We start from the raw sequence: 13,402 nt of genomic DNA, 5'->3' as shown, positions 1-13,402 counted from the left end.
TGTCGGGCAGTGGCGACCTTCCGGATGTGCCGACAACCTCGGCCGGCGCCGCGTGACGGTGCCAGCAGTGGTGCGGGCTGCGGGCCATCGTGATCACCTCTGCTGGCCATCCGTGCCGACGCGGCCGCGCCACTTTCGCCGCCCGCGCAGCCAGGGTGACGCTGTAACTGGTTCCGGCGGCGCGCCGCCCGGCTGCCCCCGGCGCCCCCCCCCCCCCCCCCCCTCCATGACTCTCCGACCCGCGGCGGCGCTGCTGGATCATACTGTGATGGCGCGTGGAAAAGGGGAAGATGTCTTCAGAAGCATGACGCTGCATTGTTCTGTCGTGATAATCGCATCTTATCGAGGGCTTATCTTACGTTCTCGAGGGCCTATGTGGGCTATAGGTGGGCCAGCAGGGGTGGAGAGTTCGGACTAAAACGATGCGGAAGGCCGTTTTTTGTATTTCAGAGCGGAACAATGGCTCATTACAATGGTTGCAATCTTACTGGAGCATGCATATCTCCGCGGCACAATTGTTGAAAAGCTTTGCGACAAGGCGCATTCTCTGCCATCGCGCACCATCCGCCCGAACTTCGGCAGTCACTGGCGCGGGCACACAAAATACACGTCACTGGAATCAACGACAATACATTCTCTCAGCACCTTAGATTTAAATGTACTGCGGCAATAAAGGACACTTCTAGAATTTGTCGCTAGCTGCGCGACAACAGTCATCCTTCTCGAGCCGAACGCACTCATGCAGACGATGTGAGCCCGACGATGGACCTCGGTGACCCGTACAAAACACATTCTCGCTCATATTCATACACTTTCACCTCATGTTCCTGGGACTTGCCCAGTCGTTGTGTCACGGCAGAGGCGCGCTCGTGAGCGATATCGGTCCACGCGCAACGCGGTGCTTTTTCCCGTCGGCGCTGCCCGCATGACGTCACGCGGCATCATTTTCCAGAAGAGCAGCACGCCGCCGCCGATCCCTTCCGCGATTACCTCAGTCAAACGCGCCCGCCGGCCGGCCGCAGGCAACGGCGACAGCGCGGCGCGGCGCGGCTAGCACGGCATGACGTCAGCGGCGCCCGTCGTGCCGCCTCGTGGCATATGCGTGCCGCGCTCCGGAGGACGCGTCGCCCGAGTGAGCCGCACCGCGCGTCGTCGGCCGCGGGCAGCCTTGCCGGCCTGGCCAGCGCCCCTGCCGCCGCCCGGGCCCTCACGAGCGCCGACCGCCGGCCAGCAGCTGGGGCGCCGCCACCTGCGTGATGACGCGTTCGCCTAACGTGCTGATGTCGGCCAGACCGCGGAACCAGGGTGCCGGCCGGAAGTCGGCATTTCCGGCGGCCGGCGCCGCCTGCTGGTGACCGGCCGCCGCCGGCCGCGGCACCGCCTGCTGATGGCCGGCCGCCGCCTGCTGATGACCGGCCGCCGCCTGCTGGTGACCGGCCGCCGCCTGCTGGTGACCGGCCGCCACGTGCTGATGACCGGCCGCCGCCTGCTGGTGACCGGCCGCCGCCTGCTGGTGACCGGCCACCGCCGGCCGCGGCACCGCCTGCTCGCGGCGGCCGCCGTCGGGGATGACAGGCCGGCGCCGGCTGAGAAGCGGCTTCTTAGTCCGCTTGGGGTGTGGCGCCGATGTGGGCTTGGTGCGCGCGGCGGGGGCGAACCGGGACTCGAGCTGGGTGGTGTGCTTCCGCGGCTGGTCAGTAGTAATAGTGTGCTTCCGCAGCGGGTCGGCGGTGATGCTCAGCTTCTGCGGCTGGTCAGTGGTGATGGTGTGCTTCCGCGGCTGGTCAGTGGTGATGGTGTGCTTCCGCGGTTGGTCAGTGGTGATGGTGTGCTTCCGCGGCAGGTCAGTGGTGATGGTGTGCTTCCGCAGCTGGTCGGTGGTGATGCTCAGCTTCCGCGGCTGGTCAGTGGTGATAGTATGCTTCCGCGGCTGGTCGGTGGTGATGCGATACGGCTGCAGAGTGGCCACATACTCGTTGACAGTGGTCGGCCCCGTCGGGATCGGCAGGCGGTGCTCGGTCGTGGTTTCTTCGGGTTTATGTGTCACAGGCTGCGTGGTTGGCCTGGTCGTTGTGACTTCCGCGAAAACTTCTTGCTCTGGGATCTCGGGGGCGGTGCTGAAATCGGCAGTCACGAACGGGGACTGTGTATTGACGTCACCGGTCCCCGTGATTTCGTCTTCACCCGATTCCCTTCCTGCCGTATCTTCAACAGACAGAGCCCCAGAGACGGTGAACGTCTCCACACCGAGCGCCGGGACAGCTGTGGCCCCCTCCACAGAGTCCGCGGTCTCCTCCGCACCGGTCGGCTTCCTGTTCACGTAGTACGTCTTGGCGCGACTGCGGCCAGCGGACAGTCCCGAGGCGAAGTACTGCCGAAACCCGTGCGGCACCTGCGTCTGCGCCAGCGGCTGGGGCAGGCGCGGTATGTGGCCGCCAGGCGTCAGGGACAGGTGCAGCGCTCGTGGCGTGGTGCCGCTCACCGCCGTCGTCTCTGACACCGCGCCGCGGGTGACGGGCGGCGTGGTGAGGGCCGTCTCTGTGCTGATCTCCGCGGCCTCCTCGCCAGCCGCAACCGTCGTGGTCGCGTCCGCCGTAGCGGCGCCGGCCGCGCCAGCAGCGGCCCCCGGCCGCAGCCGGCCCGCGTCTCGCCGCTGGCTGACTCCCACCGGCACGGCGTCCCTCAGCGAGGGTTCGGTCGGCGCCTCCAGCGGCACGAAGCTGCGCGCCGGCGGCGGTAGCACCTGCGGCCGCAGCGTGTGCAGGAACGGCCGGCTGTGCGTGCTGAGAGGCACGCTCAGTGGACCGTCGAACAGGCGCGCGCCGCGGCCGTCGCCGCCCACGTGGTACGTGCGGCTGGCGGGCTCGTCGCTGACCAGGCCGCGCCGCCGCAGCCAGGCGGACAGGTCGGCGGAGCGCACGCGGCGCCGGTGGGCGCGCCGCGCCGCTCCCTGCGACCGGCGGAGCGACTGGAACGGCATCAGGGAGAACGGCAGCTGTGACCAGTGCCAGAGGCCGCCGGGGGACGCCTTCCGGTGCCGGCGCCGGCAGGAGCAGCGCTGGCCCCGAGGACGTCGCCGGCGCCCCCGCCCCGGCACCGGGCGGCGCGGCGCCAACTCCGTCTCTTCGAAACTCGGCTGGTAGTCGGCTATCTCGTTCTCGACGACGAAGTGCTCCTCGGCGTCACCGTGGCTGCCGTGCTCGTGTCTGTCATTGCCGACGGGGTGGTGCGGGTGGTGGTGCGGCTCGTCGGCGGCGGGATGGTGCGGATGGTGCGGCTCGCGTCCGTCCCCGCCGACGGGGTGGTGCGGGTGGTGATGCGGCTCGTCGGCGGCCGGCGGCGCCGTCGTACCGTCCGCGTGGTGCGGACTGTCCACCGTCGTCTCTAGCGTCCAGAGCCCGATGTTGGCCGTCGTCTGCGGCCCCTCCGGGCTGGTCACTACCGTCTGCAGCTGCGACGCCTGCTGCTCGGCGCGCGTCGCCGCCGCCGTCGTGGCGGGTAGCGCCGTACCGGGCGGCGCGGGGAGCACACCGCTCCCGCTGCCGTACGCCGCGGTGGCCACCACCTGCGGCTCTGCGCTGGCCGGTGCCGACTCGCTCCGGCGGCCTGTGTAGGTGGCGGGCGCGGGCGGGGCATGGCCGCCGCCGCTCGGCAGGAGAGTGTGGTGGGAGATGGTAACGTCGGGCCCGCCGCCGTGCGCCGCCGGACTGATGGTGCGGGTCACGCTGAGGTAAGACTGGCCGGCCGGTGCTAGGGACGCGTACGTCTGCTGGGCCGGCACTGGGGACGCGTACGACTGCTGGGCCGGCGCTGGGGACGCGTACGACTGCTGGGCCGGCGCTGGAGACGCGTACGACTGCTGGGCCGGCGCAGGGGTTGAGTAGGGTTGCTGGACTGGGGCTGAATAAGACTGCTGGGCTGGGGCCGGGGTTGAGTAGGACTGCTGGGCTGGGGCTGAATAGGACTGCTGGGCTGGGGCCGGGGTTGAGTAGGACTGCTGGGCTGGGGCTGAATAGGACTGCTGGGCTGGGGGCGGGGTTGAGTAGGACTGCTGGGCTGGGGCTGAATAGGACTGCTGGGCTGGGACCGGGGTTGAGTAAGACTGCTGCACTGCAACCGGGGCGATGTACGTCTGTCCAGTCTGTGGTGCTGAGTTCTTATTCCCAGTCTGCTGGGGTGAATACGTATTGACAACCTGCGGTGCTACGTAAGTTTTCGCGGGTTGCGGCGCTGCGTACGTTTGCCCGGCCTGCGGTGCTGCGTAAGTTTGCCCGGTCTGCGGTGCTGCGTAAGTTTGCCCGGCCTGCGGTGCTATGTGAGTTTGCCCGGCTTGCGGTGCTGCATAAGTTTGTCCGGCCTGCGGTGCTGCGTAAGTTTGTCCGGCCTGCGGTGCTGCGTACGTTTGCCCGGCTTGCGGTGCTGCGTAAGTTTGCCCGGCCTGGGGTGCTGTGTAAGTTTGCCCGGCTTGCGGTGCTGCATACGTTTGTCCGGCCTGCGGTGCTGCGTAAGTTTGTCCGGCCTGCGGTGCTGCGTACGTTTGCCCGGCTTGCGGTGCTGCGTACGTTTGCCCGGCTTGCGGTGCTACGTACGTTTGCCCGGCTTGCGGTGCTGTGTTCTGAGTCGTTGGCGTTCCGTACGTCTGCCCGGCGGTTGGCGCGGCGGTAGAGTACGCTGGTCCGGCCGGGGACGTCTGGGGGGAAAAGGTCGGGATCAACTGCGGCTTGAAGGTGGGGCTAGGGTACGTGACCGGTGCCGGCGTCGTCGCCGGCGCCGCCAGCGGCTTATGGACGGCAGGTATGGCGTTTGGATGAGCCGCCGGCCTGTTGTAACTCGGCGAGGGGGCGTCGTAAGTCTGCGAGGGCTCGTCAGAAGCCTGCGAGGGAGCGTCGTAAGCATGCGAGGGAGCGTCGTAACTCTGAGAAGGTGCTCCGTAGCTCTTCGTTGGTGTCCCGTAGGCCTTCGTTGGCGTCCCGTAGGCCTTTGTTGGCGTCCCATAGGTCTTCGAGGGCACGCCTGAGCTAATCTTGAGGTAGCCGCCGCTGGGGGTCTTGTGCGGCCGCCGCTTCCTGTTGCGTTGTCGGCGGCGGGTGTCGGGCCGGCGCGTGGTCGACACCAGTCGGTCGCGCCCGCCGGCCGCGTCGTAGTGCCGCTCGTCAGCAGGCGTCAGCGCAGCGGCGGCGGCCGGGGTCGGCTCGGCGGGGACCCCAGCTCTGGTAGCTCCGCCCGCGCTCGGGCGCGGCGGGGCTGCCGTGGGTCGCGCGGTGCCACGGCCACTCTCCGCCAGGTGTGTCAGCACGGGAGAGACGCTGGGCGACGGCTGCGCAGTGGCGCGCTCCTGCGCCCACAGCCCGTTGATGGCGTTGACGCGGCTCTTGTAGGTCTCGATCCTGGCCGGCGCCTCGTCGTTGTCGGCCCAGGCGGGGGCGGCGGCGGCGCGGCGCGCCTGCGCCAGCAGCGCCGTCACGTTCACCGCCGGCCTGTACGTGCTAACGTGACCGGCGAACTGGGGCCGGCGCGCCGGCGCCGCCGTCTCCTCCAGCGCTGGTAGCCGCTCGCTCGCTCGGAACGGCTCCCGGCGCCGCGCAGCCGGCGCCGGCGCCGAGCCCGCCGCCGGCGCCGGCGCTCGCAGCGGGCTCGGCGGCGCGCCGGTGACGGGCTGGAACTCGTCTGCGGCGCTGCTGGCGCTGGTGCGCCGGCTGGCCACGAACGGCGGCTTAGTGCTGAGCCGAGGGCTACCGCGGAACTGGCGCAGCGCCGTCGGCGCCGGCAGACGTTCCACACGGCCCCGACTTGCCGTGGCATAGTTGTCGCTGGGCACGGGCGCGGCCGGCTCCCCGCCGCCGCCTCCGCTCCGGGCCTCAGGTGCGCTGCGGGCGGAGACGGTCGCCGTCAGGAGGGGGGGCTAACGGCAGTGGATTGTGGTGGCTGACATTAATGAGAGGTGGCCACTGACGCCAGTGGAAGGTGGTGACTGGAGTCGGTAAAGGGGAGTGGCTGGCCGGCGGAGAGGGATGGATGACGTCAGTGGGGAGTGATGGCTGACGCCAGTGGAGAGTGATGGCTGACGCCTGTGGAGAGTGATGGCTGACGCCAGTGGAGAGTGATGGCTGACGTCAGCTGCAAGTCTGTGGTCAGCACACTCTGATGTGTTTTGTTCGGTGTGTTACGGTAATCGCCCCATGGTGCATGATGGCGTTTTACTGTCATAGTACGAAAGTGCTTGTTTAAATACAAAAGTGTTCACGTGTCTGACGCTGTAACTTTTCTCGCTGAAAAGGCGCTCGTGGTAACACTAACGACCTAATTGCTCGATGAAAAAAGCACTTTACAGGCCCACTGCCTTCAATAAGTGAAACACAGAAATTCAAGTAACGTGTCTCTGCCATTGCGACACATCCACATCTCCCCACATTTGCGGACATCGTCCTCCCTCACCTGGTTGTACTCCGTACACCACTTCCTCGCTCGAACTTCATATGACTGCGGTGTTCCTCTTGTTGAGTCTGAAACTCCTGCAGGATAGGTAGGGTCGTGTCAGTTAGACGGGCTTAGACGACTAGGGCGGTCACGTTTCCGGCGTACTCGACTTCATCATCTGACATTGAGTGTCGGTCAGACGGGCTTAGACGACTAGGGCAGTCACGTTTCCGGCGTACTCGACTTCATCATCTGACATTGAGTGTCGGTCAGACGGGCATAGGCGACTAGGGAGGTCACGTTTCCAGCGTACTCGACTTCATCATCTGACATTGGGTGTCGGTCAGACGGACATAGACGACTAGGGCGGTCACGTTTTCGGCGTGCTCGACTTCATCATCTGACATTGAGTGTTGGTCAGACAGACATAGACGACTAGGGCGGTCACGTTTTCGGCGTACTCGACTTCATCGTCCGACATTGAGTGGTAATGTGCTGGGTGCGCCCTCGCGTACCTAGCTCGAGGAGGTTACATGTCCAGGTTAGGATGTACTTCGGGAACCAATCTGAAGTTTGACCTTATTTAACCATATACGACCTGAGGGTCATAACCCTGCGACGTCAAGCTTTAGCAGTGAGTTTATTTTGTGAATTTTGCGTCTCAAGCTCTCTAACCCGTTTGGATTTTAGAGGGAGGAGTCAAATCGACCCCTCATCCGAGCGCGTGACATTCTCCGACCACCCCTGCGCGTGTTAACTGGAGGCGGCGGATGATAAATGACTGCATGGAATGATCCGCCGCTGCTATATGGTTTACGATGGTTCAGTGGTCTCTCCTCAATCCGACAGAACTCAGAGGGTTTTGCCATGTTTTATGAGTTCTCCAGAGATATTGAGTGCCCCATGAGCGCAGACGAACGCAAGAACGTAGATCGAAATGGGTTCACAAATTAAACACAGCCAGCTCATATTCGTCGGGGAATGTTCAACATTCGATCACAATCACGATTAGAGGAATTATACAACAAATTCTCGCAGACCCTGATGCTCGGCGTTGAAGTCTACGTAGGCCGCACGAGGTCGGTTCGGCGGCTACCACTGGGCGGCGGCCATCGGGTGTATCTGAGTCTATTTGTGTGAACCTATCAAACAATGACGTATCGGAAATCAGTTGCCTTGAATGTTTTAGGAAATTACTTCGTACGTTCTGAACGCAGTCCTATCATATTCCACCATAATGGCCGAATGCCCCCGTCCCCTGTTCGGCAGCAGCGGGTCGGCAGTGCGCGCGGAGGTGCGCCACCGAACTTTCTCCGGTAAACGCAGTCAGCCTCACTACGGCCACGGATAATCGGAGGAGGACAGGATGTGGCTGACTTTTCTTTCAAACTAGCATTCAAACAATGCCGCCCACTGTCCAGTCCTGAAGAAAGCTACGCGGCCATTTGGTGCCTTGAGGCGTAGCTCCTGTAATTTGTGCTTACAGGCGTGACAGGTATCCAATGTGGTGTGTGTACCGTGGTTCTAATTCAACGTCTTTAAAGTTTAGGCTGGAACGGAATCAGAGCACGGTGATTAACGTGAGGTGGCCGCGATACCCAACCAATGAAAAATTGCAAGATCTTCACCTGTTTACACCATAGACAACCACCCAGCTAGCGATTGGGGTAAACTCAACTCAATTCGAGTGGTGGATGGGCGCAAAGACCATGTGAAATAGAAATATCGACGGATACTCAGCTCCTGCCTGCTCCATCCGTTACTCCTCGCGTACAACCTTCAGTGCCCCCGAAATATCGTTGAAAAATCAATGGCCGGTGTCGCCAATCCACTGCAGTTAGTGGATAGACAGCTGAACCTGAAATCTATCAACCTCCCATGCATGATCGCAATAGGATCTAAAGCCAAGGGCACGCTTTTTTGCTTCGAGGGGGATTTGCTAGCTTAGCAGTCCCTGAGATACAACAGTACTTGGAATCTCTGTCCTATCCTGCTACGTGTAAACCATTTGAAATTCAGCTTTGCTCTTGGCTGCAGCAACTTGACGCAACATCTCCTCTACATTCCGCTCACTTGAAGCCGTAACGCTCGTAGCTCCACAAGCACATTTACCATGCCTCGTTCTCGAGACCGTGATGCAGAGACCGGGATTGTGGTGCCCATTCATCACGCCGCTACTGCCGGCGCCATTTATGGTGCAAGACCGTTGTATGCTCATCTCGACACGTTCCTGTCATTTAAGCTTATTAGCTGGTCCATAAGGCAGTTTCCATGATACACGCTTTCCTTACATCCGCAACCAAACAGATACTGTCGGTTTGGTTTCACCCACGGAAAGCACGGTCGCAGTTCCACGAGGATGCTCCGCCATAAACGAATTTCCCTTCATTATTACTGTTGGCCCCATAGTTCTGTGAAATATCTCCGTTGTGCCCGCCCTAGGGACGGGATCTGGCCTGCCGGTCGTCCTCTAAATATCTCCGTTGTGCCCGCCCTAGGGACGGGATCCGGCCTGCCGGTGTCCTCTAAATATCTCCGTTGTGCCCGCCCTAGGGACGGGATCTGGCCTGCCGGTGTCCTCTAAATATCTCCGTTGTGCCCGCCCTAGGGACGGGATCTGGCCTGCCGGTCGTCCTCTAAATATCTCCGTTGTGCCCGCCCTAGGGACGGGATCTGGCCTGCCGGTGTCCTCTAAAACCTCACAATCTGCAAATAAAAAAGAGATGAGATCAACACTCGTAACATTCCTGATCAGAATGTGCACAGCTATCAGAAAAACGGCAAATGTGGACTTAGAAAATGCTACGTTTGTACCGGCTCCAGTGCTGACATTGTAATGCAGCGCATGGGTTATCTCGGCTGTACAAGATTTCCACGCGGTCCACTGAGAACCCCTCCCCCCCAGGAAGAGGGTTCGTCACCCATTGCCTTCAAGCGGAGGACCGAATAGCCGCGCGGAACTGGGAGTTGCTACGATGCCGCATTCTCTTCCCTTTTTTGATCTCCCACTCCCAAATAATTCCATCATTTGCTGGCCACGCTTCCTCCAACCTCTCTTCAGCAACGCGGCGTCTCCCTGGGCCGTCTGCATCCCACCAATCGCACCCATGCATAAACGTCTATACGCCTAAGCATTCACCCGCTCAGAATGGTATGTTGTCTGCACAGGATCATCTCTCAAGCATATGCATCACTGTCTCCTCTGCCGTGCGTCCGCCGAACACCCTCCGTGGCTTCACATGTCTGGAGACTTTTATTTCCAGTGTCTTCACATGCCTGGGCACTCTTATTTGCGGTGTCTTCACACGCCTGGGTGCTTTTATTTCCAGTGGTTCCAGCGCGCAACAGCTTTAGTCTGCATGCAGGTCAATGATCAAACCAAGGGCCGCCACGTCCATTCACGGTCCACACAGTTCTACCAACGACACGCATCGGTTTGCAGCGTCCAGCCGTCTGCACATTTCTCCCTATCAGGCTCGCACCCTACTGCGCTCCCCAGAGGTGTCAAGTGGTGTTCTTTTGGGTGGGCCACCGGCCCCCCAAGTCTTAATAGCTTTCAAAACAAACTTTGCACCCCCGGCGTACCAGAGCCCAAATGTGCGCGGCAAGTTAACAATGGGGTAGTGACTGATTCAAATTGAAAAAGAGGCCCCGAAGATACGCTTTCCACGTAAAATAAACCAGAGAGATGGAACAAATTACATTTAATTCATGTGCAAATAGCTTGTGAAGCTGATACTGAGCATCTGCCTCAAAACTTGCCCATTGCGTATTTGTTTTTGTCCGACAAGCCTCCACGCCTGACATCGTAATGCACGCAAACGTTCAACCAGGCGAACAAATCCGTGATATACAGATAACAGCATCGCAACGAGGGTTCAAAGGGGTCATATGATTTTTAAATGATTAAAGGGGTCGACCGAGGCTTGAAATTTACCTCAACAATTCAAACAAAAAATCCCGCCAAATGCCGTTCCTTAATAAACGTGTGACAGCATCGTAAAGAGGAAAGGTCCTTCTCGTGTCACAGCGACAAGGAATTTTATGCTTGAAAGTCTTTGTTTGACGTCTAAGCGACGCGTTCTATTACCTGGACATTCTCTGTCCCCATGGCATGGGGGCGGTGGGGGCGGGGTCTGGTCCCACCGCATCCTTAAGCATGCCATTTTGACATCTATGATCCCATGCAGTCTACTTCCTCCATCCATGGAATGGATGAACGACCATGGCGTCGCCACGGAGGATGCAACGGGCAACCGCTTCCTTCCAAACTTGAAAATGAACGTTCGTTTAAATCCTGGTCATTTTAGAAATGCGGGGCTAGATCGGATTGGTTGCTGTTTTGAGATACTGTCGTACACAGATGGTTCTGACTGGAGCTGCTCCGATGCGCGCCAGGGTCTCTGACAGTGCTTCTCATAATCAATGCCCCTGCGTTGGCCAAAGGTGGTTAATCAGAACTACGAATACCAGTGACAATATGGCAACGGGCGGCGAAGACCGCCGGGGGCCAAAAATATTCTGTCTTTTTCAATTTTATTCTTCGTGGAAAGGATGTGGCTCACATTTGTGCGCATTAAGGTGTTTTTGAGATCCACATATGTTCACATTAAGGTTTTGCAAGGTTCACATAGTTAAGGTTGGTTTTTTTGTTCAAAATAGTAACGTATCTGAACCAAGCATCACTAACACCTGATACAACCCAACGTACTAATCTCCATTTAAACCATACGAACGGAGCGGCACGTGGACGGACATTCTCTTCCTGTAGGTACTGTTTATGGTGTTTGTGCTGGGGGGGGAGGGGGGGGGGGGCTGGTTGGATGCCATAAGGTGATATTTGGCAGTCATAGGCCTTTGTGTGACCTCATTGGTTTGTATTTATCGGAATCAAATATCATCACTCCGCTTGATACGTTAATAGTAAAGCTATCAAAGTTGAACATCCCTTTAGGCGCGTTCGACAGCTGGGGAAGGCTGGACGGTCAGAACTAAGTTCGTTCAATCGTGAAAGGATGCATGAGATGGGTCAGCAGTGTGGGTGAGTGGGTTAGTTAACTTCAGGGTTTGAAATGCAATATTTCTCCGTGATTTTTGTCTCTAAGCACAACACGCACCGCGTCGAACTATAGGTCAACAGAATCATTGCGGAATCATGCGAGATTTACATCGCCCATGTAAAAACTACAAAACACCTACTTCATGTTTACTTCTTTTCCTCGCTTACTTCCATAATACACACAAATACCATGCAACTTTCGGACTCTGGCGATCGACCCGTAGGTTCAGTCTTAACGTATCGCTGACTTCCACGTCAGGGGATCTACCTATAGATTGACAACTGCGTTCGCTGCACGAATTAGCGTCGTGAGCATTTAGTTTGATTTCTTGTATCGTCCTTTTCACACTATAATTATAAGACAGAGGGTCAACTGGCGCCTATTAGTCCAAAGTTATTTTGTTCTAAAACACACAAAAACATACGAATATGAGGGAAACCCATAACTGGCCGTCATTGCTGTCAAAATAGGCAACAGATTTTATTACCGACACGTTTTTGTTTCGTCATCACGTACCTATTACAATTTACCTTTTTGAATTTGGTTCCTTTGGTCCAAATCATAACGCACCACAAACCTGAAGCCAAGAACACGCACATGATGACAAAAAAGGACACTTCTGAGGAAAATATCACCGGATATTTTGATCGGGCTGACGACTTTCCGTGGGTTCATCCCTGTTTATCGAAGTTTCCGTGTGCTTCAGATTCGATGCCAGATAAGCTCGCGGTCGAATTATGCTGGCGTGAAGTGCAGTAAATCAGCTGTGAGTCCCCACCCTGCATTATCCGACGACTCTGTTCGGCCGCTGCTCAAAACGGTACGGCTCCGCGACCATGACAAATTCACGATTTCCGCCGATTTCGCCGTCGCCGGCGTACGATTTCGGCCGTCGCTCACTCACTGTCTCAACAAATGCTGTTGCACACTTGTGGGGGAGGAGCCCGCAAGCGGCCGAGGCCATCCCCACCCGGGATGATCGGCTGACCTCGCCGCTGCCAGGAAAACATGGAAAATATCAACGAATTAAAATTGATCCCCACCCCAGCGAAGGGTATTTATCCGGCCACCGGGGTGCGCCTTAAACAGCGGCCACTCGTATGAAAGGTCGAAATGGATGACATTAGATGAAATTTACCACGGAATGTCAGCTCGGAACAATAGTGGACGAAGCACGATTTTTTCGAGCTTGCAGCCCTTCCTGGAGGGGTCAGCCGGGTTACCTTCTCACAGCCCTTCCAGGCGACTTCGACTCTTTGAGGAGCTGACACACATGAGTGACACTCATAGAAGGGAGTGGCACGAATGCCGCTCCCTCCTCAGTCAATACGCGTGCATTCCTCTCCTTCCAGTCCATTCGGGTGACTGGACCCTCTACTCCCAATCCATCCACGTACATTGCTCTCCTCTCAGTCCGCCCACCTGGATCCCCTTCATCTCTCTGATGTACCCCCTGCATCAACCCCAGTGGACCGCCTGAACCCCTCTCCCCCACCTTGCACGAACTTGCCCCAGCTTGGTCTGCACCCACCTGCCTGTCGACCGCCAGTGGGTCGCTCTCTGAGGCCGCCCTCGGCGCCAGCAGCAGCAGCAGCAGCAGCAGCAGCGGCGCCATCAGCGGGGAGGGTCCGGCCGGGGCGCGGGCGCCGGTCGCCATATCTCTACCTCCAGCGGGGACCGGGGCGGGCCGAACCGAGCTAACACGGCGCTGGGGTGCGACTGGCGCCGGCCGCGAGGGGCCGCACTCGCCCGCCGGCGGCGACTTTCGCCGGCGGCGGGCGACGGCGCCGTCCGGCCTCGCTCGTCGAGCCCGTCGAACTCGGCTGGGCTGCAGCGTTGCGGCAGCGGGGGGCGATGGCTTGGAGACTGGAGGCGCGGGAGGGTACGTCGGGCCAGCGCCGATCGAGCCTGGGCTGGACCTCGTG

General features: G+C 59.4%; 1 protein-coding gene across 1 annotated transcript; it reads right to left on the bottom strand.

Annotated features, from left to right (window-relative positions):
- Positions 1–1,269: 1,269 nt before the first annotated feature.
- LOC119103192 (mucin-5AC) lies at positions 1,270–13,182 on the bottom strand. Its single transcript, XM_037226637.1, has 8 exons — positions 13,009–13,182; positions 6,436–6,512; positions 5,640–5,867; positions 3,614–5,387; positions 3,117–3,463; positions 2,669–2,783; positions 1,564–2,584; positions 1,270–1,277 (listed from the first exon to the last, which is right to left on the bottom strand). Exons 1-8 carry the CDS (start codon positions 13,132–13,134, stop codon positions 1,270–1,272), a joined length of 3,696 nt encoding a protein of 1,231 aa, XP_037082532.1. The 5' UTR covers positions 13,135–13,182.
- Positions 13,183–13,402: the final 220 nt, after the last annotated feature.

Source organism: Pollicipes pollicipes, unplaced genomic scaffold (assembly GCF_011947565.3).
Source record: "Pollicipes pollicipes isolate AB1234 unplaced genomic scaffold, Ppol_2.1 Scaffold_5724;HRSCAF=6776_pilon_pilon_pilon, whole genome shotgun sequence".
NCBI lineage: Eukaryota > Metazoa > Arthropoda > Thecostraca > Pollicipedomorpha > Pollicipedidae > Pollicipes > Pollicipes pollicipes.
This window is presented reverse-complemented; position numbering and strand designations above follow the sequence as displayed.